Consider the following 22,817-nt stretch of genomic DNA (forward strand, 5'->3'; position numbering starts at 1 on the left):
CCTTGCAGATTTCCAATCTCATAATGGTTCGAAACTCAGGAAAAAGCAATGAAAACATTGAATGTCATTTCTACTCCATTTTAGCATTGGACCGATACCAGCTAATGTAACATACACAGTGCTCTGCAAAGACACCGAAGTGACCTAATTCTCTGCTTTATTGTCTTACAGCGAGAGAGACTGCGAAATATTGAGAGGATCTGCAACCTGCTGAGGAAGGTAGGCATCAAATTCTGACACTTCAACATATTTGATTTCATGGTTATAAGTTTTATAAGTTGTTACTTTTTTCCAGGAGCAAATTAATACAATTGCTTTCTTTTTTATGGATTATAAACCACTACCTTTTTTCTCGTTTTGAACCCAGCAAAATTAACTAAAAATGGCAGACTTTTGCCATCTTTTGGAGAAAAGTAGTAGCCTAACTTAGGGTTGGGAAACTCTGGCAAATTCGATATGTATCTAGATACACAGGTTACGATTTGATTAAAAAACGATACATTTTTAAGGCCAAGCGATTCGATACGATTTGATACAGTTTAAGAATGATACAGTTCGATACAGATTGAAAACGATACGATAGTAAACATTTGTTGTGTGTGTGTTCGTACAGTATTTTAAACATAAAAAAAAAAAAAAAAAAGATTAAAGATTACATTAAACAACAAAATTTCATACCAATGTTATGTTTTATCTTTTTATGAAAAAATAAATAAATAAAGCTTACTATATGACCGTCATTTTGTTGGATGGGATTGATAATAAAATATAATGCCAGTGACAGACAACAATAAAGTGCAGTAATTTAATTACTGTATTTCCTGGTGTTTTGAACACAATAGGTAAGTAATTTAAGTGCAAATATTCAACATAAATATCTTACAAGCAAAAAAAATGTTAATTATATGCAGCAGCTCTAGAGAAAATAAAATTAAACCTGCTAGTGTTATCATAAAAAAATAAATAAATACATTATGCTTTACCAATGGTATAACTGGAGGAATGAAAACATGGCATTTTAGACAGACAGGTCTATAATCATTACTTTTACCTTATACACAGCAAAGTCATTCACTTATGCCTGTGCTTCCACATTTTTTTTATTCCTCATCACTGTCTATATCTTTTTTGAAGGGCAGATTTTTCTTGAGTAAGATCAACTATTCCACATGTTCATGTTTAAGTACACTGCGTTTCGTGGAAACAATATGCCGCCCTTTCCACCACTGTAGTGGGTTAATTTTTAGGGTTAAAAACTCACAATCGCTGGACCGCTTCACACTAGCTTTGTCTTTTTTAAATTTATTATTATTATTATTTTTTTTTTTATTTTTATGAACAACAACACGACAGAATAAACAGCAATACAAACACTGAAATAGACAGAAAATAATCAATAATACAAACATAAAAAGCAAAAGAACATAAATATGCCAGGGGGTATAAACATACCAAACATTGCACATCAGAAGAAAAAATGAATAATACTATAAGCAACTATTCACAAAAAAGTCGCAGCTTTTCACAAACATCAATTATTTTTTCCGCTTTCCTATTCTTTCACACTAGCTCTGTCCCATGCGAACAGATCTGGCTGCCTTCGTCACTGCGAAGTCCGACTTTTGTTTTCCTGGGTGCGTTGAAAATCAATTGCTGCACGTCGCTGACGTGTTGCGCAAACTGTCCATTGTGTTAGCATGTTGCTTCGTTGCCGCTACTAGTTTCGTTTTGGGCTGTGAAGAAAACGCTACGGAGCGTGCGTTACAGTGGTTTTGTTAGCTCTCGCGTTGTTATGACACGCCAGTGACGATCGGGTAATGACGGAGACTACTAGCGGTTCTGCTGAAATGAATGGGAAGTTAAGGCAACCACGACAGCGGTCGCAATCTAAGTGCGCTGTGTCGTGAATGACTCAAGCGCAGCATGTGAGGTAAAAGCTAGATTATCACCATATTAAGCAATGCATTGAACTAGGCATTAGAAGCCGATTGTTGTGCTCGCGATAGCCGAATTCTATCTCTACTATCGGTTCATTGAATATTTAATGGCTAATTACCGTCGAATGGTAACTTTACTATCGATACAGCTGTATCTCTCACCTGTAAAACCGGATATCCGGTCGTATCGGTTTATCGTTCTCAAGCTTTGCCTAACTACAGGAAGCATCATATTTCCAGCTCTAGCTTGTTAAAGTCAGCAATGTTGCTTGCCACAACTTTGCGACTTTGGCGCTTAAAAAACTAAAATAGAAGCAGCTAATGTATGGATTTTTATAAGTTAATGAGGTTCATGAAACCTTTTGGCAAAACAATTCGTTAATTCAACAGACTATGCTTTGCAGCTGGCAGCATCACAGTGGTGATGCCATTTGGGTGTGTTTAGAATCACTGATGACTTATGTCAGTATTCGATTATCCATCAACACACTGTGTTCTTGAGTTAGCAACATGTCTTCTTAGTATGGATTGAAACAGAATGGACATCCACACTGTCCTACTACAAAACTCCTATGTTAGGGCTACGGCTGACAGACGTTAGCTGTGAGTTCATCAAGCACTATCCGATCCGTCTGCTGCAATCTAAGTAGTCAAGGAAGAGTGGATTTTATTTGATCTTTGTTCCAATTGTAGCAAGCTACATGGGTTAAAGTTCTCCGTCGTAGTGACGGAAAGCTGTCAACGTTGGGGTACTGTTGGGTGGTAATGAATTAGAGAATAGGGGCCTATGATCATTTTTTTAAGCATTAGGGATTTTTACAATTGCTTTTGTATACTGTCTTTTCCATAAGCGGAGTTTAAGGGGCCAGGCTCCCCTTGGTGGCTGAAAAATGTCATTGCATGTCATTGACTTTCTTATATATATAAAAGTTATAAAGCAAGAAAACAAACAACAAAAATGAATGAAATGAACGAAAAAATATATTTTTATAGTGGATCAAAATTATTTTTCGAACAGATCATATGACTAGCATCTTAGAAGGTCATTTGCAATTTTATTTTTCAAATGATTTCTTTCTTTGATTGAAAATTCACAGGAAGTGCACACTATGGCAACAGCAGTGTGACATAAATATGTCACATCTCCTCCCCCCTTACATAACGTCCCAGAAATAAACACAAAAATACCTCCTGTTTTTCCCATCTTATTTATGACTTATACAGTCAATCCAATCTATCAGGCGGTGGCCTGTCGCGTGCAGGATAACGACGTTCAACAGTCACTTCCGATTTTCCACTTGTGGAAACAGGTTTCCGATACCGTTTCAGGTTCCGTTTGTGCATTAGTTGAATTAGACACAATTACATCAGGATTGTTTGGGTTTGACACATCTGGTAAGCTAGACATTTCTGGTAGTTTTGGCACATCCGGTGAGCTAGACATTTCTGGTATAATTACACTGCTAGCATCATCACAATCAATAGACAGTTCTGGAGTAGAGTCTGGTGTTCCCAACAACTGATCCACATGGCAACGCCAAACACCATCAGCTGTCTGAACTGTGTAGGAAACAGGCCCAGTTTGAGTAATGATGGTGGCAGGGGCCCACTTTTCCTTACTCTGATAACTCTGGGCCATTATAGAGTCACCAGGTGCAAAAACTCGGTTCTTGGAATGCAGGTCTCTGTACTTGACTTGTTTCCGTTGATCCATTTGAACAATCTCGCTCAGGGTTGGTGGTTTCAGAAGATCCATGCCAGTTTGTATCCCTCGAGAAATCATTAGGCTCACTGGCGATACCTTGGTAGTTGCATGCACAGATGTTCGGTATTTGAGGAGAAATTCTTGTAGTCTCTGATGGAGTGTACTTTGCCCTTGTGATGCTTAGAAAGCATGGTTGAGGGTCTGCACAAACCTCTCTGCCAAGCCGTTGGTTGCCGGGTGATAGGGAGCCGACTTGATGTGTTGAACCCCATTGGCTTGCAAGAATTCAACCATTTCTTTTGACACAAATTGGGGCCCGTTGTCTGACACGAGTTGTGCAGGTGCTCCGAAACGACTAAACATCTCTCCTTACTTCTCAATGGTCTTTTCCGATGTGGTTGATTTCATGATAGCTACCTCTGGCCACTTACTATGGGCATCGATAGCAACCAGAAACATTCGATTTTCAAAAGGCCTCGCAAAGTCAATATGAATGCGGTGCCAAGGGTCCTGAGGAAAATCCCAAGGATGAAGTGGGGCTGCAGGTGGATTGCTGCAAATCTTCTGGCCCCCCTGACCCTTGTTCACCCAATATGTTGGGTCTTATTAATATCCCATCCCTAGCAAAAATTGTACATGCAGGTTATGCTGTTATATTGTCCCTACCAATGTTGAGACAAAACCTACGCCTTTGCTTCCACGCTGCTTCTTGTGGAGCTCTTAATGTGTCTGTGACACAAAAAAGCATTTTTATTTCATATTACACGCGGTATTTTATGCTCCTGAATGAGATGGACCGCTTGGATGTGTGTGGAAGCGTTGATATATTTATTCAATTTTTCGAATTCAGCGCTTTGAAAATGAGAGACTTCCGTCCACGGTCTTGGATTGAGGAAGAAGGCGAATGTGACGTCAGCGGACTAATCATTTTCACAATACAGCCATCACTATCGTATGCAGAAGTTCTGTGGATTCAGCTGATTTTGCGAATTAATTTATTTTTTTGCGTCACGCCAGCCCAATGTGCTGCAGGCTTTTGTTGCTACACCAGTGAGAGTGTTGTGAGGCTTGTTGGATTTTCTAAAGATCCTGTTCACCACGAAGAATGGGCAAAATCCGACAATCAAGAGACCGTTGTGATGAGATTATTATTATTAAGATGTTATATTTGCTTTAATCCTATATATTTTCTTTAATTATTGCTCACAAAGAAAGAACGTTTTGTCTAGGGGAAGACTCTTGCCTGCTCAAGGTCAGGGGCAACAGAGACAGCCTTGCTTTGCTGAAATGTGCCCGCACATATGTATTAATCCCACCTACATGCATATGCATAGCCAAACAAATTCATAGAGGTGTCGCCCGCTTGCCTCCCACTTCTTTTAAGGTTGACACTCTCTCTTGTTGCTAGGACCATCCCAAATAAAAAGAAAGATGAAGGAGGGCTTTTTTCAGAACGATTGCGGAGGCTGTATTTTGTAGTCTCGTATTGCATTGTATAGCTTCCCTCCTTCTCCTTGCAAATTTTTCAGCTAAATTGAGTGCCTTCTCTCCTTATTTTGGGTAATATTATGAACGTCTACCTAAAGATTCGTACTTGAACTTGACACATTGGAAGGATGACTAAGTGAGTAAGCTATGTGTTTTATGTTATGTCAAATAATGGGATCACGGCAAACGTTTCAATAAGGAGATGGCTTGCATTTTGTGGGTGACAATGCTCCCTGACCACCGAGAAGGCCACTCGGCTGACAACCGGCGACTTGTCGCACAATATGTTCGCCAGCTGATACAGGTGTGCCCGCCTATAGAGCACTATCATCTGCTTGGGCCTGGGGAACCCCCCGCTCTCATCTCTGGTTCTTGATTGTGTAGACTTGAACCCCCCCCCGCCGGGCCTTCTTGGCGTGACCGCCTATGGAGCACTATCCTCGGCTTGGGCCCGGATAGCTTCGACGTCAGCCGGTTTTCCCACTGAGAATGCGCAGTTTTCAGCGTTCATTCTTCTCTGCGCCCCCAGCGACGAGCACTGCCTACCGGGGCCGCAGGAGAACGACGAGCCAAAACTTGCTCGCCGCCGGGGGCTGGCCGATCGGTGAAGACAATCAACCCCGCCGCTGTGTGTGACATTAGTCGGGGTAGTTTTGTGATTTTCCATGTTCGAAGGCGAGGTCGCCTTTCAAAAAATCACCTAGCTTTCACGCCTCCTGTTTTGTTTACGCTCTTTCCTCCATCTCCGAAGCCGGGGCAGAGAAATGATAAAAGCCGGACTAACTCTGGTGGCATAAAATACTGTTCGTGAGGTTTAAAAAGTCGGCAGTTTTGACCATTACGCTGCAATTTAGCACTGTCGTAATGAATAAATGCATTTTCGATATTTCATATTTCATTTACCAGAAGACTGTTATTTGTCATGACCATACAATTTATTCAGCAACTGGGGAAAATACTTTTGATCAAAAGAAAATCCTGTAAAAATATTTGAGTAGAGAGATTAAAACAATGATGACATTTTGCTGCTCTCTGACGCATTTTCCTCGTTCTGAATCTTCCCCCTCAATGAGCTGAATTCTAAATCAATCAATTTCCTCTCCCTTCTTGGATAAAATCTTAAAAATATCACTCAATTTTCTTCACTGCTACTGTACCGCGACTGAAATCCCGGTGTTTCATAAGCTCCAAACGATGAGGCGCAGTCGAATTTTACCTCAGTCGTTTATCTTTTAGCTGGCGTTTTATTGGCCACCCCGACAATCATCAGTCCTATTGGAGGCATAGTGAGCTTGTAAGAATTGTCAGCTCTAAAATAACTAATGATTTATTGTAAGCTAAAGAGATGGGGATCAAGACGTTTTTAAATCTCTTAAATTTTATAGGAAGAAAATGCAAATTAAAGGGGTAAAATCTGTGCTTGCACTCGTGCTCGCAACAATTCATGTTTTGTGGCAAATACAAGCAAAACGCTCAGACTGTACACACATGCTGTCATGTTTTTTTTTTTTTTTTTTTTTTTTTTTGTATACAATGCTCTCTGTGTTGTTACAGCCCTCAGCTGGGTTTTAGCGTCTATATTCTCTTAATTAAATATGCTTTATTATTATATACCAGCAAGGTTAAGCTCTTCAATTGAATAAATTTCCACGAGTACATGCAGTTTGGCCATGATCACTTCCCAGTTCTTATTTTTGTCACTGGCCTTTTCGAGAGACTGGGCTAGATTGTGGCTTCATTTATTCATTCTAATTGGACTACCTACAGTGTATCACAAAAGTCAGTACACCCTTTGCATTTTTACAGATATTTAAGTATATCTTTTCATGGGACAACACTGACAAAATGACACTTTGACACAATGTAGAGTAGTCTGTGTGCAGCTTGTATAATAGAGTTAATTTATTTTCCCCTCAAAACAACTTCAAATATAGCCATTAATATCTAAACCCCTAGCAACAAAATTGAGTACACCACATAGAAATTACATACATCCTAAATGTCCAAATTGAGTACTGCTTGTCATTTTCCCTCCAAAATATCATGTGACTCGTTACAGGAGTGCTGTCAGCATTGCTGCAGAGATTGAAGAGGTGGGGGGGTCAGCCTGTTAGTGCTCAGACCATATGCCGCACTCTACATCAAATTGGTGTGCATGGCTGTTAGGAAGCCTCACCTGAAGACGGTACACAAGAAAGCCCGCCCGTCTCATCAGACCATTGGAGATGGTTCCAGTAATCCATGTGCTTTGTTGACATGTCTTCAGCAAACTGTTTGCGGGCTTTCTTGAATACCGTCTTCAGATGAGGCTTCCTCCTGGGGTGACAGCCATGCACACCGATTTGGTGTAGAGTGTGGCATATGGCCTGAGCACTAACAGGCTGACCCCCACCTCTTCAATCTCTGCAGCAATTAGGGATGGGAATCGAAATCCGATTCCAATTCCGAACCGGTTCCTTGTGTTTCGAGGCCTCGACATCACAATGAAAAAGCCTGAACGATCCCTTTAACGATTCCTAAAGACGCATATTGCGTCGTGACGTGTCTTGTTGTCCAGACGCATCAAACTAGCATGGCGCCAAGAACCACCCGCTCCAAAGTTTGGCTACTCTTCACCAGGGAGATGGTAAAAATGAAAGGTTACGATGGTTTAGCACGAGCATTGCAGCCGTAAACATAACAATGACAGCACGTAGGTTCAAACGCTCGAAAGTGTGTCTTTACTTCACGAGGAAAAATTATAACAAAACGACTTGCAGTCTTGCAAGGTGGAGATAACTGCATCGGGAGGGAATAAGACTGCTCTGTCCTCACCGAGACGCTAAGGCTTAGTCCTGGCTATATAGCTAGCTTAACTCCCAAATGAGGATACAGAAGATGTTGGTATAATTTGCTGACTTTATTAAACCATCACTTGAAGAGTGAAACTAAAAATAGAAATGAAACAAATCAATTTCGTCCCCAATAACGAACAGGTTCGCATCAACGTAAATCAGCGATGATTAGCTGCTAATACAGTGACAACACGGTTAGCATGCGTTCGCTAGCATTAGCACATCGTTCAAACGACTACACAACTGGATTTAAGTGTCCGATCGCGAGTGGAAACACACAACAACAACACAAAAGATGATACATACAGGCGTTGCCTCTGTAGATATTTTACAAACACTAAAAAAGAACGTAGGCTCATAGCTGTGTTTCCCCTCTCTCACTAACTCGCCCAATCACTTGGATGCGGCATTTCTTCTTCACGTGAGCGTGTTCTTCTTCGCGTGAGGAAGCGCAAGGGCGCCCCCACTTGAGCGTGAAAGCGCCATAAAAACTAAAAGGCATGCATTTCAATATACTGGTAAATAATACACTTTAACAGGGGTCCCAAAACTACGGACCGCGGGCCGGATACGGCCCGCCCCCGCATTTGGTCCGGACCCTGAACAATACCAGAGAGCATTTTGATTTTTTTGTTTTTTCTCAATAGTGTTATTTATTTTCTGGCCTTTTCTGTGAAGAACTCAGAGAGGGTTATTTGGTTATTATCTATTTGATTAATAGTATTATTATTTATTATTATTATATTATATTATTATTTTTATTTTGTTTACTTTTGTTCGGTAAAGAATCCAGAAAGGGTTATTTGATTAAGGCTTTCTGAAAAACAATAATTTTTTACATTTCAGCACTCCTGCAATCGTCACACTTTTTCCGTGTTCTGTTCAAACTGACCCCGGCCCCTCATCAGTTAAAAGTTATGTGGCCCTCACAGGAAAAAGTTTGGGGACCCCTGCTTTAACACATATTGCCAACGGCAGAACAACGACCTATATGCATATATATACCAGTATTTTTTATTTCTATTAGAAAAATGTTTCAGTAAAATGTTCCATATTCTTGTGCATTTGCCACTTATTGCCACAGTTAATATTGAGGCTTTGGGCCTCTTTTGACCTCTTTGTGAATTTGTAAGGTTGTGACTTCTGATTAAACAAACTCGATGCCAATCAAAACGTTTGTTCTTTTTCCCCAAATTAGAATCGATAAGAGAATCGATAAAGAATCGAATCGTTAAGCAATATCGATAATGAAATCGTAATCGTAAAAATCCTATCAATTCCCATCCCTAGCAGCAATGCTGACAGCACTCCTGTAACGAGTCACATGACATTTTGGAGGGAAAATGACAAGCTCAATTTAGACATTTAGGGATGTACGTAGTTTCTATGCGGTGTACTTACTTTTGTTGCAAGGGGTTTAGATAAGAATGGCTATATTTTAAGTTATTTTGAGGGGCTAATAAATTAACTCTATTATATAAGCTGCACACAGACTATTGTACTTTTCATTGTGTCAAAGTGTCATTTTGTCAGTATTGTCCGATGAAAAGATTTACTTAAATATCTGCAGAAATGTGAGGGGTGTACTCACTTTAGTGTGTATTTTCACTGGCTAACCTAAAATTCCAGAGCAGACAAGCTATCAAGTAAGCCTTTGTCGGGAGTCATGAAGGAAAATTCTGGTCTAACTTAAGAAGTCGGGAAACTAAGCGAACATGATGATCATTTACAAGTTTGAGGCTGAAGGCGAGCATTCGAGTGATGCAATTGGTCTGCAACAGCACTTTTTGTTGGTTATTACTGCATAAATTATTGTTGTTATGGAAGGATAGGCGAAGCCAATGCGGACAAAAGTGCGACCTGGAAGCTGATGAAGAGTAAAGTGATATTTATTTAACACAAACAAGGTGTTGGGTAGTGATGTGCCCTACTGTGCCGAGGCGCCGATGCGTGTGCCGAGCAAACCGGAAAAAAATCTGCAAAGCGCGCATCGAGGCATGTGTTGATTACGCTGGTGGCCACGCCCGAAGCCTCGGAAGGCACGTTGCTACGTCCGAAGCCTCACGAGATGGGCTTCCTACGTCATCGCCAACACATAGTTTCGCCGGTGATTCGAAATGAAATGGCGCACCGAGACGACAATGAGCTGACAGGTGACACTGACACACCCAGCTCGCATCTTCAAACCTAAATTCAATCGGATTCGTTTTGCAATGGACGCACTGTCCAACTTCGAAAAAGAAGAGAACATCCCCTGTCTGGGCTCATTTTGAGCAGTTCCCTCCTAAAAAGGTACAAATTATAATAACCAGTGTGAATATATATTGTAAATTATTGTGACAACACAGTGTATCCCTCGTTTTGATGTATTTCTTCTACTTGCTGATTTTTCATGTATGTTTCATATATGTTGAGGCATTGTACCCCGGCCTCATCCGTCCCTTGCGAAAGACTATTTTCAAAAGCAGGAGAAATCCTATCTAAAAAAAATGAAACCGTTTTAAAGCCAAAAACTTTGGAAATTTGGAAAGTTTTCCTCAATAAAAATGAATGAAATGTGTGTCTTGTTCCTTGTTTATATCTCAATGTCTAAAATAAAGCAATCATTCTTTCAAGTAGAGCCTAGATCTTGAGCTCGGGTCGGGCCCAAAATGTCACTCATTTACGTTCGGGTCGGGTCGGACTTCTTCTCGCTAACTTTTTTTTTTTTTTTTTTTAGAATGTATATTTGTATATGGAAGTTAAACTAAGGAATACTTGTTATAAAATAAAATAAACTGGATAAAACAGAGAAAGAGCGCTGTGGTAATCCCAAACATGAGCCGCAGTAAACCAGTGCATTGTTTGCGCACATGAAGGCTCTGGGGCTCTCCGCAAGTCTGCAACTCTGCATCCTGATATTTCCTTTTCGAATTTCGATATGGATGTGATATTAGTCAAACATCTTTATTATCATTTGTTTCGAGGGCCGCACCTCTTTATGCAAAGCAGGACTTCGTGGTGTTCTTTAAAATGTTATTTTGTTTCAGTGCTCCTTAAGGCAGGTTGTTCTTTTGTTTGTTCTGATGCGAGTCATTAAAATGTTATTTAAAAGTATTTTAGTTTATTTTTGTATATGCTGCTGTTCCTCTCCTTGTCAGAGAGGTGCGTCCTTGAGAGCACAATATCCCACACAGAAATATATTTAACAAACCTATCCAGCGTTATTTCGTTGTGTACATGCATTTATTATGATGATAAAAATATGTAGACTATTTAAACATTAAGAAAAATTGCGTTCTTTTCTGCCAACTTGATTAAAATAAATGTCTGTTGCTGCATTTTGCCAAGGAAATGACGCATGAACTATCCACCTGATAGAACAGACACACAAACAGTGTTGTTAATCTTACTGAAAAAAAGTAATTAATTATAGTTACAAATTACTTCTCCCAAAAAGTAATTGCGTTAGTAACTCAATTACCTGAATGTAAGAGTAATTAGTTACTTGACAAAGTAATTGGTGATAATTACTTTTTTTTTTTTCCCTCAAAAAAAAAAAAAAAAAAAAAAACATTGGCCACACTATGTGAAGTTTTTTGTGAAGGTTTTTGGTACAATTGGCCCGAGCCCAATTCTTTACCCTAATTTACCCTTTACCCTGAATCAACTGTTAAAAGTTGTTAAAATTGCTCCCATTATTGCATTAGTTCCCTTCTCTCTACTTTCGACATTTGAAAGTTTTAAAACTGTTTCATCATTTCAAGATAGATTCAAGTCAAGATTTTGCCGGTTTAGAAGTATTTTAGATAAAAAGTTACTTAGGTTTGCTAGGAAGGTTCTCTACAACAGAGCCGTCCTAAAAAGTACTGCTTTAAGATGGCGGCTGTCTACTAACGCATTTAGTGCCATGTCTGTCATTTTGCATCTAGTTATATCTATATACAGTACATGTGATATCTACCATGTCTACCATATCTACCATAACATGTGGGCATAGTTTGTAGGCTATCGGCTACAACATGTTTTATTGGAGCTACCTAGCATCGCGTTTGCTCGGCGTCAAAACTTTCTTGCCTCCTCCGCACTCCTGCTCTGCTCTGTCGTCTCGGTGAGTCCGTCTCCCTCAGACTTTTCGACCAATATAGTAACGCATGCCTTTCCGTCTTCAGTAACGGTAACGGCGTTGCCAAGATGAGAAAAGTAATTAATTAGATTACCCACTACTGAAAAAAATAACGCCGTTAGTAACGCCGTTATATTGGAACGCCGTTATTAACAACACTGCACACAAATATGAAAGATATAAATATTTAATATGCATTTTACAGTCTTGTTCAACTGGGACAATTTGTAACAAAAGACAGGCTTTAACTTGTTATCATTATGCACTTAGGTGTTGTCACAAATGTGATCACACAAAATGCAACCATTTTCCAAGCAGTGCTCTGTCCAGGTCTGACTGACGCATTGCATCCCTGCATTTCCTCCTTCTGGGTCCTCACAAATAGAAAATAAAATTTCGGCTTTTTTTCGGGCTCGGGGATACAAATAAAAAAATACAATTTCGTGTTTTTTTTGGGCTCGGACCTGAAAGTTAAGTTAATTGCTCGGGCCGGGTCGGGCTGGATTTCTTAGGCCCAATCTAGGCTCTACTTTCAAGTAACACACGCACATTCATTCACATAACAACTCCCTGCCCTTTTGACTCCATCAAATCCATGGTATCATTTTAATCACTCTGTCTGTCATGATATTTATTTTCCACATGAAGGCGCCATAGAGCAAATGAAGCCTCATGATGCTTCGGCCCAGGAGCGAACCAGTTTGATGGAAAGCCTCATTGCTTCATGATGCTTCAGTTTGCCATCACTGGTGTTGGGTAGCTGGCAAGGGTGATGAGTCAGTAAATGGCTGTGGCAGGTGGCTTCATTCAAATAGGAGATTTAGCTGGGAGGGTGTCCTGAAGGCAAAGACAGAATTAGTCAAGGGTTCAATAACAAGAGTCCAAAATGACAGGCCGATGTACAAATGTTGACAGGCAAAATCATCTGGCACCTGTTTGCTGCCCAACCCGCTCCTTAAAAGCTGTAGTGATTCCTGATGAGTTGCAGGTGCACTCCCAGGTACACCGCACCCAGCCTGTCAAGGTTGAACTAAGGCAGTGCTTCTCAATTATTTTCTGTTACGCCCCCCCCCAGGAAGACATAAACGTTCCGCACCCCCACAACTTTCTGCTGCCACTGTAAATATACTGTAGTATCATTTGTCTATAAAATTCTTATTATTATAAGTACACCTCTGCATAACATTGTGTCCTTTTTAATATTAAAAAAAAAAAGTGAAAAAAAAAAAAAAAAAACACTGATACTGTAAAAATAGACTTATTTTTTGAGCGTTTGACACTGAAAAAAATAAAATAAATTGAATAAATCAAGAGGACAATATGCCAAACTATTAGACTGAAAAAACAAAAATTAATAGAACAAAAACGACAGTGTCATTGGACAGAGAGACAGTTTTTAATTTTTGCTGCAGGCAGTATCAGCTCCTTTGCTGTGGTGTTGAGTTATTTTGCATTGAGCAACTTGGTATGCCACCTTATGTGATGCTGGCAGTGCCTGCTGGTTTACTGATGTAACACTGAATAAGCGGGACGATTGTTGGCAATATTCGGCACGTTTTCGCTGTGAAAAAAAAATCTTTCAGCTGTCTGCTGCGAACATTTATAGACAAAGTAACCAGACTGGTCTTTCCTCGTCTCGTACTAAAAGTCAAAGCCAAAAGCCAAATAATACACACGCTTTGTCATATGTCTTCGTCTTAGCTTTTCATATCTCCAGTGCTCTTTGCTGTGTGATATTGATTGGTTCAAAAATACTGTGCACATGCTGAAAATGAGAGCTGTCACCCACTCAGTGAATGTGCAATTACACTTTATTCTAGTTTGGCAAAAAAGTGTTTTCCCCAATGTCACATGCGCCACCCCAAGCATCGCTCTGAGCCCCCCTTTGAGAAGTACCGAACTGAAGCCACAAGTCAAAACAGAAAGTGTTACCAATGTAAAAGTAAGGGTAGAGGGGAGTTTGGGCAAGGACCACCACAATTGTACTGTTATTGAAATACGTTTATACTGAAAACTTCATGATGAATATGAATATGCCAGCAACAGCATAAAAAAAATCTTTAATAGTATTATTATGTGAATTAAAATGATATAATGAAGCTCAGATGACGAGAAATTAGTTTTTTAATCTGCCGTTTAGCCCCACCTGTCATTATAGCGCTGTAGTCTAGAGTCTTTCGATCGCGGTACGGTAGCAATGAAGAAAATTGAGTGATATTTTTAAAAGATTTTAACCAAGAGGAGAGAGGAAATTGATTGATTTAGAATTCAGCCCATTGAGGGGGAAGATTCAGAATGAGGAAAATGCGACAGAGAGAAGCAAAATGTCATCATTGTTTCAATCTCTCTCCTCCAATATTTTTACAGGATATCCTTTTTATCAATCACTAAATAAATGGTATGGTCATGACAAATAACGGTCTTGTGCTAAATGGAATATGAAATATTAAAAATGCATTTATTCAGTATGACAGGGCAAAATTACTGCATACTGGTCAAAACGGCCGACTTCATAACCTCCTGAACGGTATTTTATGCCACCAGAGTTTGTCGGGCTTTTGTCATTTCCTTGCCCCGGCTTCGGAGACTGAGGAAAGAGCGTAAACAAAACAGGAGGCGTGAGAACTAGGCAACATGTTAACCCGAACCAAGCGGCTTTTCCAAGTCTTTTTCTCACCTTTTGAAAACGAAAATCACACAAAACTACCCCGACTCATGTCACACACAGCTGTAGGGTTGATTGTCTTCACCGATCGGCCAGCCCCTGGTGGTGAGCAAGTTTCAGCTCGTCGTCTCCCTGCTGCGACCCCAGCAGATGTGCTCGTTGCCGGGTGACGTACAGTGGGGAGAACAAGTATTTGATACACTGCCAATGGGTTTTTCCCATTGACTGTGTATCAAATACTTGTTCTCCCCACTGTAGCTGGAGAACGACCACCGGACAAACCGGCCGACGTCTAGTAGCACATGGCTGCCCGAGCCCCAGCCGAGGATAGTGGTCTATTGGCGGGCACATGAAGAGGACCGAGGGGTTGGAAGTGACCGTGGTGTGTGACAAGCCGCCGGTCATCGGCCGAGTGGCCTTCTCAGTGGACAGAGAGCATTGTCACCCACAAAATAAAAGCCACCTCCTTATTACAACATGTGTCATGATCCCAGTATTTGACATAATACAAAATACGTAGTTTAATCACTTCTTCGTCAGTACCACAGTTGTCAGACTTGTTTTGGCCATTCTACGCGGTGAACGGGAACTTTTTGAACCCCATAAAGGCCTACACGCTTCTCCTTGGTGCAGCAACAAAAGACTGCAGCACATTGGGCTGGCGTGATGCAAAAAATAAACGAATTAAACTGCAAAATCGGCTGAATCCGCAGTCCTTCTGCATGCTATATAGTAATGGCTGTATTGTGAGATGGTTACCCGGCTGACATCACATTTTCATTCATCCTCAATCCAGGAAGTCCCTCATTTTCATGGCACGGGATTCAAAAAATTGAATAAATCAATCGATCGCTTCCAAACACATCCAAGCGGTCCATTTCATTCAGGAACATAGAATACAGCGTGAAATATGAAATAAATATGCTTTTTTCTGTGATAGGCACTTTAAGCACCTTGAATGCTACCTCTACCCCCTGCCCCCAGTGTTTAGTCTCGGCAATGTTTTTTGAAAAATAATGATAAAAACAGAAAAAGAACTGAAAATGATTTTTTTTTTTTTTTTTACCTTAATCCATGGAGCCCATTAAGGGCTTTTGTGTTGTCAGATTGTCTGTGAACACACCAGTGGGACTTGTGACTAGTGCTGAAAGATTAATCAATTTTATGTCGAAATCACAAATTTAGACATATTAATTTTAAAATTGCCAAGGCCGCAATTTTTTTATTGTGCAATTGACAGACCCATGATTTGTCTCGTTTTTCGCTGATAATGGAGACCAGAACCCGCCCGGAAACTGTGAATTAGCGCCCCTATTTTTTTTTTTTTTTAATGTATTTTAATTTTTTTTGTGTGTATGTTTAATGTATTTATCCAGATTTGGCTTTGGAAAGATCTTTTTTAAGCACTAAATATAATAATTATGATAATTTTTAAACATGTAAATGTCCCACCAAATAAAAATGCATGGCTTTATTAAACGCTTCACTGAGTGAAGAAAGCAGCATCAGCCTAATCAGCTACAAAACTCTCAACCCTACCAGCTGCTCACTTCTTTAACAAGTTAAACGATGATTGACTCATGCGGCACTTTTTCCTGCCAGAAAACCGAGACTTCGCAATCAGCTCGGGACAGTTCATCTGTATTTTTTTTTTCCTAATTGGAAAAAATCTGCGATGGACTGAAAGCGCGAAGTTTGACGCCCGAAGTAGTGAGGGGTCACTGTATTTACAGTTCAGGTTTTAATAACACATTCAGAAAAACGAACATTACACATTTACGGTGCGTTGGAGAGTTAAATGTTTTACATATGGAAAGTATCTCCAATACAGGAGGTGACTGAAGTGCTCCTAAATGATTATTTTCCTATTCACGCATAACATGCAAACAGTTCACAGAATATATTTTCATTCTGTTCTGTGGCTGCCTGAAGCTGTAAAACAGGAGGTTCTGCAGCATTCAGACTGTTTTTATCCAGTGCTCTTCTTCCCTCTAGCGATCTCTTCAGCTCGCTCCAACTAGTTCAGTCACAGCATGGTGGTCCTGATTGATTTAGGCCAAAGTTTTTTGGGGTTTTTTTTTTATTGCTGGCCAGCCCACATTTAATATTGAATAACATGCATAAACTTGGAACGTTGAATTTTTGGGACGCACATGTAGTGAGGGGTTTTCTCTTGCATTTTTGTAAAGCAACAGGGATGCAGATGGCGATAACACCAGCACTTTGGGGCTCTTTTTCTACAAATGTGAATGTTATTCATTAGATGTTCAGTCTTGTGGCTTGAAGCAATGAGCCAGCGTGTTGTCACAGCAACTGAGCGAGTGTACTCATTAAAACTTTATTTTTGGTGTGCACGCTTTTCCTCACTTTTCTTCAGTAGTTTAATGCATTCTCTGGTTCCAAGATGATTAAACCAGTGACTTCCACAGATAAGAGCTGGACGACGAGTTGTCCTGATTAAATCTCAGATGTATTTTTAATTTTTTTCAGTGCTCTAATAAAAAAACGGAACTTGTGCACTGAAGTGTTAGTGAGAGGTTTGTTATCAATGTGGTTTGTGATTTGATTGCAATTGCATTTGTAATGTATATCAGGTTGCTCTGCAAATGAGCAGATTTTATAATCAGTGACACTGATGTCACACCGCACCTTAATGTGCAAGTACCTGCAGACATTGTGCCGTACACTTGTCATTGCCAATGACCATGGAAGGTCTTAATATAAACTAGGGTTGCCTTTTTACTTCACCTGTCTGACGTGACTGACTGGCTGGCTAGCTGGTTGGTAGACTGACTTGCTGACAGACTATTTGGTTTACGGACTGACTGACTACCTTTTCTTATGTTTGATTTTGTTTCAAATGGTATATGGTCTTTTTTCTTTCATTATCGCTTTAATTAAGAACAGAGCTGGAGTCTATTGCAGTGTTTTTCAACCTTTTCTGATGCACAACACATTTTTACATTGGAAAAAATCTCGCCAAAAAGTGCCTGCAACAGCATAAAAAAAATCTTAAACAGCATTATTATGTGAATTAGAATCATACTTTGAGACGATTCAACAATATACAACAATTTGGCAAAGTGCAGATGACAAGAAATTAGTCTTTTAATCTGTCGTTTAGCCCCTGCCTGTCATTATAGCGCTCTAGCGTCCCCAGCTGGAGGTTGACGTCGGCAGGGTCACAATTTCATCTGATTTAGAATTCAGCACATTGAGGGGGAATTATTCAGAACGAGGAAATTGCAACGAAGAGAGCAGCAAAGTGTCATTTTTTCAATCTGTCTACATCAATATTTTTACAGGATATTATTTTTATCCATGGGGTGGCGTGGCTCAGTGGTAGAGTAGTTGTCCCCTAACCCAGAGGTTGTGGGTTCGATTCTTCGCCCTGAAGAACTTGCCTAAGTATCCTTGAGCAAGATACTGAACCCCACGTTGCTCCTGGTGCTGTGTCACCAGTAGGTGAATGGCGAGATAGTGTAAAGCGCTTTGAGCACCTTGAAAGGTGGAAAAGCGCTATATAAGTATAACATCATTTACCATCTAAGTATGTTTTGCCAAATTGCTAAATAAATGGTATGGTCATGACAAATAACACTTTTGTGCTAAATGCAATAGGAAATATTACGACATGGCAAAATGACTCCATAATGGTCACAACTGTCGACTTCTTGCACCTCTCAAACGATATTTTATGCCACCGGAGTTACCATAGTCCTGCTTTTATCATTTCCCTGCCCCGGCTCCGGAGAGCGTAAACAAACCAGGAGGCGTGACAGCTAGCCGACATGCTAACCGGAACTGAGCAGCATTTGCAAGTCTTATTCTCGCCTTTTGAAACGAAAAATCACACAAAACTAGCCCAGATCATATCACACGGCGGCGGGGTTGTGGATTGTCTTAACGGATCGGCAACCCAGCTGCCGGCGAGCAAGTTAGTAAGTCGTTCACCGGCTCCGGGAAGGAGCGCTCGTTTGCCTGGGAAGCAGCTGGAGAATGACCTTCGGATAAACCGGCCGATGTTGGAGGGGCACGTAGCTACCAGAGCTCAACCCAAGGATAGTGGTCTATTGCCGGGCACACGAAGAGGGCAGAAGAGGCTGGAAGTCTGGACGATAAAGAGAACCGTACGAGCATAAGCCGAGTATAGCGCTCTCCTGGCGGGCACACGATGAGGACCGAGGGGGATGCGCGACACAATGCCGGTTATTGGCCGACTGGCATTCTCGGTGGACAAGGAGCATTGTCAGCCACAAAATGGAATCCACCTCCGTATTAAAACGTGTGCCATGCTCCCAGTATTTGATGTAATACAAAACACGATGTTTACTCACTTCCTCGTAAGTCCAATGGTCCCACAGTTGTCGAACTTGCTTTGGCCAATCTCGTGGTGAATGGAAACGTTTACAAATCCAAAAAGGCTCACACGCCTCTCCCTGGTGCAGCAACAAAACCCTGCAGCATATTTGGCTGGTGCGATGCGAAAAATAAATAAAATAAATAAAATCAGCTGAACCTGCAGTCCATCTGCATGCTATAAACCATGGCTATATTGTGAGATGCTGATCCGGGTGACGTCACATTTGCATTCGTCCTCAATCCGAGACTGGAGCCGAAAGTATCTCATTTTCATAGCGCGGGATTAAAAAAAAATTGAATAAATTAAACAATCGCTTCCACATACCTGCAAGCGGTCCGTTTAATTGAGGAGCATACAATACCGCGTGAAATATGAAATAAAGATGCTTTTTGCTGTCATAGGCACTATAATAATAAAATAATTTCTCAGTATTTATACTTACTCAGTGTGAACATTGAGCCTGTTTAGATGAACACAAAGCCGATATCCTGGCAGGAATCGTCTTCAACAGCTATTTTTTTTTTTACAGCAGTTAGGCTTGAAAAGCTCAGAATTATCAGACAGAGGGACTTTAGAAATATCTTTAACCGCATCAGGGCCAAGCATCTCGCTGACAGTGGTTTTGCGGGCATGTATTATTAATGTCCCTACCACAGTGTGGGACTTTTTAGATTTCGCAACAAGTTCAGCGACAAGGTAATTGGCTTTGAGGGCTAAAATAATCAGGATTTTCTTGTTAAGCAAAATCAAACAGTCCTAGTGATAATGTTTAAAGTATGGAAATATTTCGCATTTGTACTTGGTCCCCCCCCACCCATGTTATTACATTGTCGATGCATCTTATTGGTAGTTGTTATCGGCAGATCCTCAAAATCAGGTGACTCGAACAACAACGGTGCACAGTTGTATTTTAACTTTTAAATAGGTGTTTTCATTTTATATACACATTAGCTTTGTGTTTTTACAAATTACTGAATCCATTGTTGTATTTATCATTTAAGAGAGTCAATTAAAACGATACGTAACGTGACTGCACAAATTGTATGACCATAGACTTCATAATACTTGACAGGACACGGGGCCGATCCGTAGGGGGCTTATTTTCAAAAACTTCAAATTTAAACATTTTCAAAACCAAAGCGGCTACCCACCCAAAACCAAAACAGGCACCTACCTTACCCATATATGAGTCTCCATATATTCCAAGTCGTTGCCTCATAAAATCACGATTAATTATGTTTATATATAAGTATAACAAAACTTAAAATGGCTATAAAATTCTCAGATTTTACACTAGATGCACAAAAATTACCAAATGCAGAGATTATCACCTATGTTTTCAGGATCGGTAGCAATGTTTAACAAATCATATAAGTTTTTGCTGCGGCACAGTGGCTGAGTGGTTAGCACATCCACCTCACAGTTCTGAGATCAATCCCGGCCTTCCTGTGTGGAGTTTGCATGTTCTCCCCGTGCCTTTGTGGGTTTTCTCCGGGAACTCTGGTTTCCTCCCACATCCCAAAACATGCATGGTAGGCTGATAGAACACTCTAAATTGTCCGTAGGTATGAGTGTGTACGTGAATGGTTGTATGTCTCCTTGTGCCCTGCGATTGGCTGGCAACCAGTTCAGGGTGCACACTGCCTACTGCCCGTAGTCAGCTGGGATAGGCTCCAGCACCTCCGCAACCCTCGTGAGGAAAAGCGGCATGCTATTTTGCCCAAAATAGCAACTTTTTTTTTTTTTTTTAATTTACTGAAAAACACATGATAGTGAGCATCTATGCTTATTTAAGGGATGCAAAGTCCCTTTGTTACCTCTCACGAGTGCAACAGTAGGGTACAATAGCGTACCGCACGCAACACGTCACTTTTGCTCATTAATATTAATGACGTTAGCAATTGTTGCTAGGCGGGTTAAGCTCCCGTTTGTCCCTAATGGTAAATGCATGTAAATAGTTTACGAATGAGATGTTTACTGAGCATACAAATGTTCAGTTAAAGAGATGGCTTGATTGTCGAGAGCTGAAAAAGACGGGAAAAACAGCCGATCCAGAGGTAGCTTTTTTATCGACACATTTTTCTTGTGTGCATTGCCTTACGCCACTGACAATGACATTCTCTTGTTTCAACAATTTATCCTTTACCACCAAATACCCTGTCTTTCTTATATATTATATCCTCTGGTTGTCTTACGTCTCTGACCGTTCTTGGGGGTAATTTACATTGCTATTTTCTTGTAGCGATTGCAAATTCCACTCAGTGACAGACAACGAACACTTTTAATTTTTTCATTAATAAAAAATGTTAATTCTATTAATTTATTTACACTTCCCCCTGAATAAAGTTGTTTCTTTACAACATAAAACGTAACAACGGTGGCAGTCAGATACCATTTTAATTTTTTTCAGATCGTTCATTGTCAGACAAAGCAGCACGGCAAATGCCACGCTAAAAAATAAGTAAATGGCTTACCTCATCGGGCAGGCAATGGATCAGAATTGTCGATCTGTAGGACCATGACCCCAAACAAAATGTTTACTGCATATGAAGGTGAATGGCTTCACCTTGCTGGAGTTAAACTGGTATTTTGGACGTCCGCACAAGTTGATCCATTGTTAACATTTTTATCCTCTGAGTCTTTGGCTTCGGGAAACGTATGAAGAAAACATCCTTCATATGTCGTAATGTCTAGAGTCGTTTCTACAAGTTTCATAGCAGCAGTGTTTGATTGGCATGTTCTTTTTTGAAAGATTACTGGCAGAAAACAAGCAGTAATAGCATCGGTTTTATGCGAGGGCATCTCTATGTTGTCCCACTTCCGGGTTACGATGGGAGCGTCACGGTCTAAAAATAGCATTCGTGCGGTACGCTATTGCCAGTTAGCCCCATGTCCCCCACTCATCCAGAGTATTAGCAACATCACAATGAGTATTTAAAACCAACACTCAAATTGTAAGAAAACAACAGGTGGTTACACAATTTGCATCTAAAAGGTTTGAATAGAAATTGCTTTAGTTGTTCATGTAGTTTATTAAGTTTCAGTTAAATCACATAGGCATTTTTCATTTAACTACAAAACTTAATAGTTACTGAAAGCAGTTGTGTGTAACCACTTGAAATAAGGTTCTTGCATAAATACTATGTTTCATTTTTTGAAATGTGTGAATTAGTGTTAGGAGTTTAAGAAAGAATCATTACAATTCAAATACAAATCAGTCTGCAGAAAGGAAGAACTAAAAGAGCTTGAAAAGGGATATTTCAGGCATTTTCAATACATGCTGTCTTGAAAACCTGATAAACTGACATTAAGTACTATAAATAATAATGTAAAAAAAAAAAAATAGTACAAGGTCACCTCTAAGCTTTTGTCCAGTCCTTCATCTAATTTTCTAACACTTTCAGTCTCAGATATCTAACTTTCCTATCTTTAGATTGTAGCTGGCTAGTCAGCCTCTATTAAGATGAGAGCTTCTAGGGTGGTTGAAATGTTGTAAGAGTGATAACTGCCAGCTTGTGAACAATGGTGACTTGGAGGAGATTGAAGAAATTCACATGAAAGCCATCGGCGACCGTTTTATCAGAACTCATGTCATTTTTAATTAACAGGGAGACACAGCTGAGCTCCTTGATCCTCAATAGACAGTTTTCTTTCAGCCTACCTTTTTCTGTAGACAGTTTTATTGGCTCTTTCTAAAAAGATATTATAGAACGAAATGTT

General features: G+C 40.2%; 1 protein-coding gene across 2 annotated transcripts in view; it reads left to right on the top strand.

The window, feature by feature from the left end:
* cnih3 (cornichon family AMPA receptor auxiliary protein 3) overlaps positions 1 to 22,817 on the top strand; it is a 188,302-nt gene that overhangs the window by 72,758 nt on the left and 92,727 nt on the right. For both annotated transcript variants that reach the window (XM_057822012.1, XM_057822011.1), the window contains exon 3: positions 172 to 219. In XM_057822012.1, coding sequence (XP_057677995.1) covers positions 172 to 219 — 48 coding nt within the window. The remainder of the gene's footprint in view (positions 1 to 171; positions 220 to 22,817) is intronic.

Source organism: Corythoichthys intestinalis, chromosome 19, assembly GCF_030265065.1.
Source record: "Corythoichthys intestinalis isolate RoL2023-P3 chromosome 19, ASM3026506v1, whole genome shotgun sequence".
Lineage (NCBI taxonomy): Eukaryota > Metazoa > Chordata > Actinopteri > Syngnathiformes > Syngnathidae > Corythoichthys > Corythoichthys intestinalis.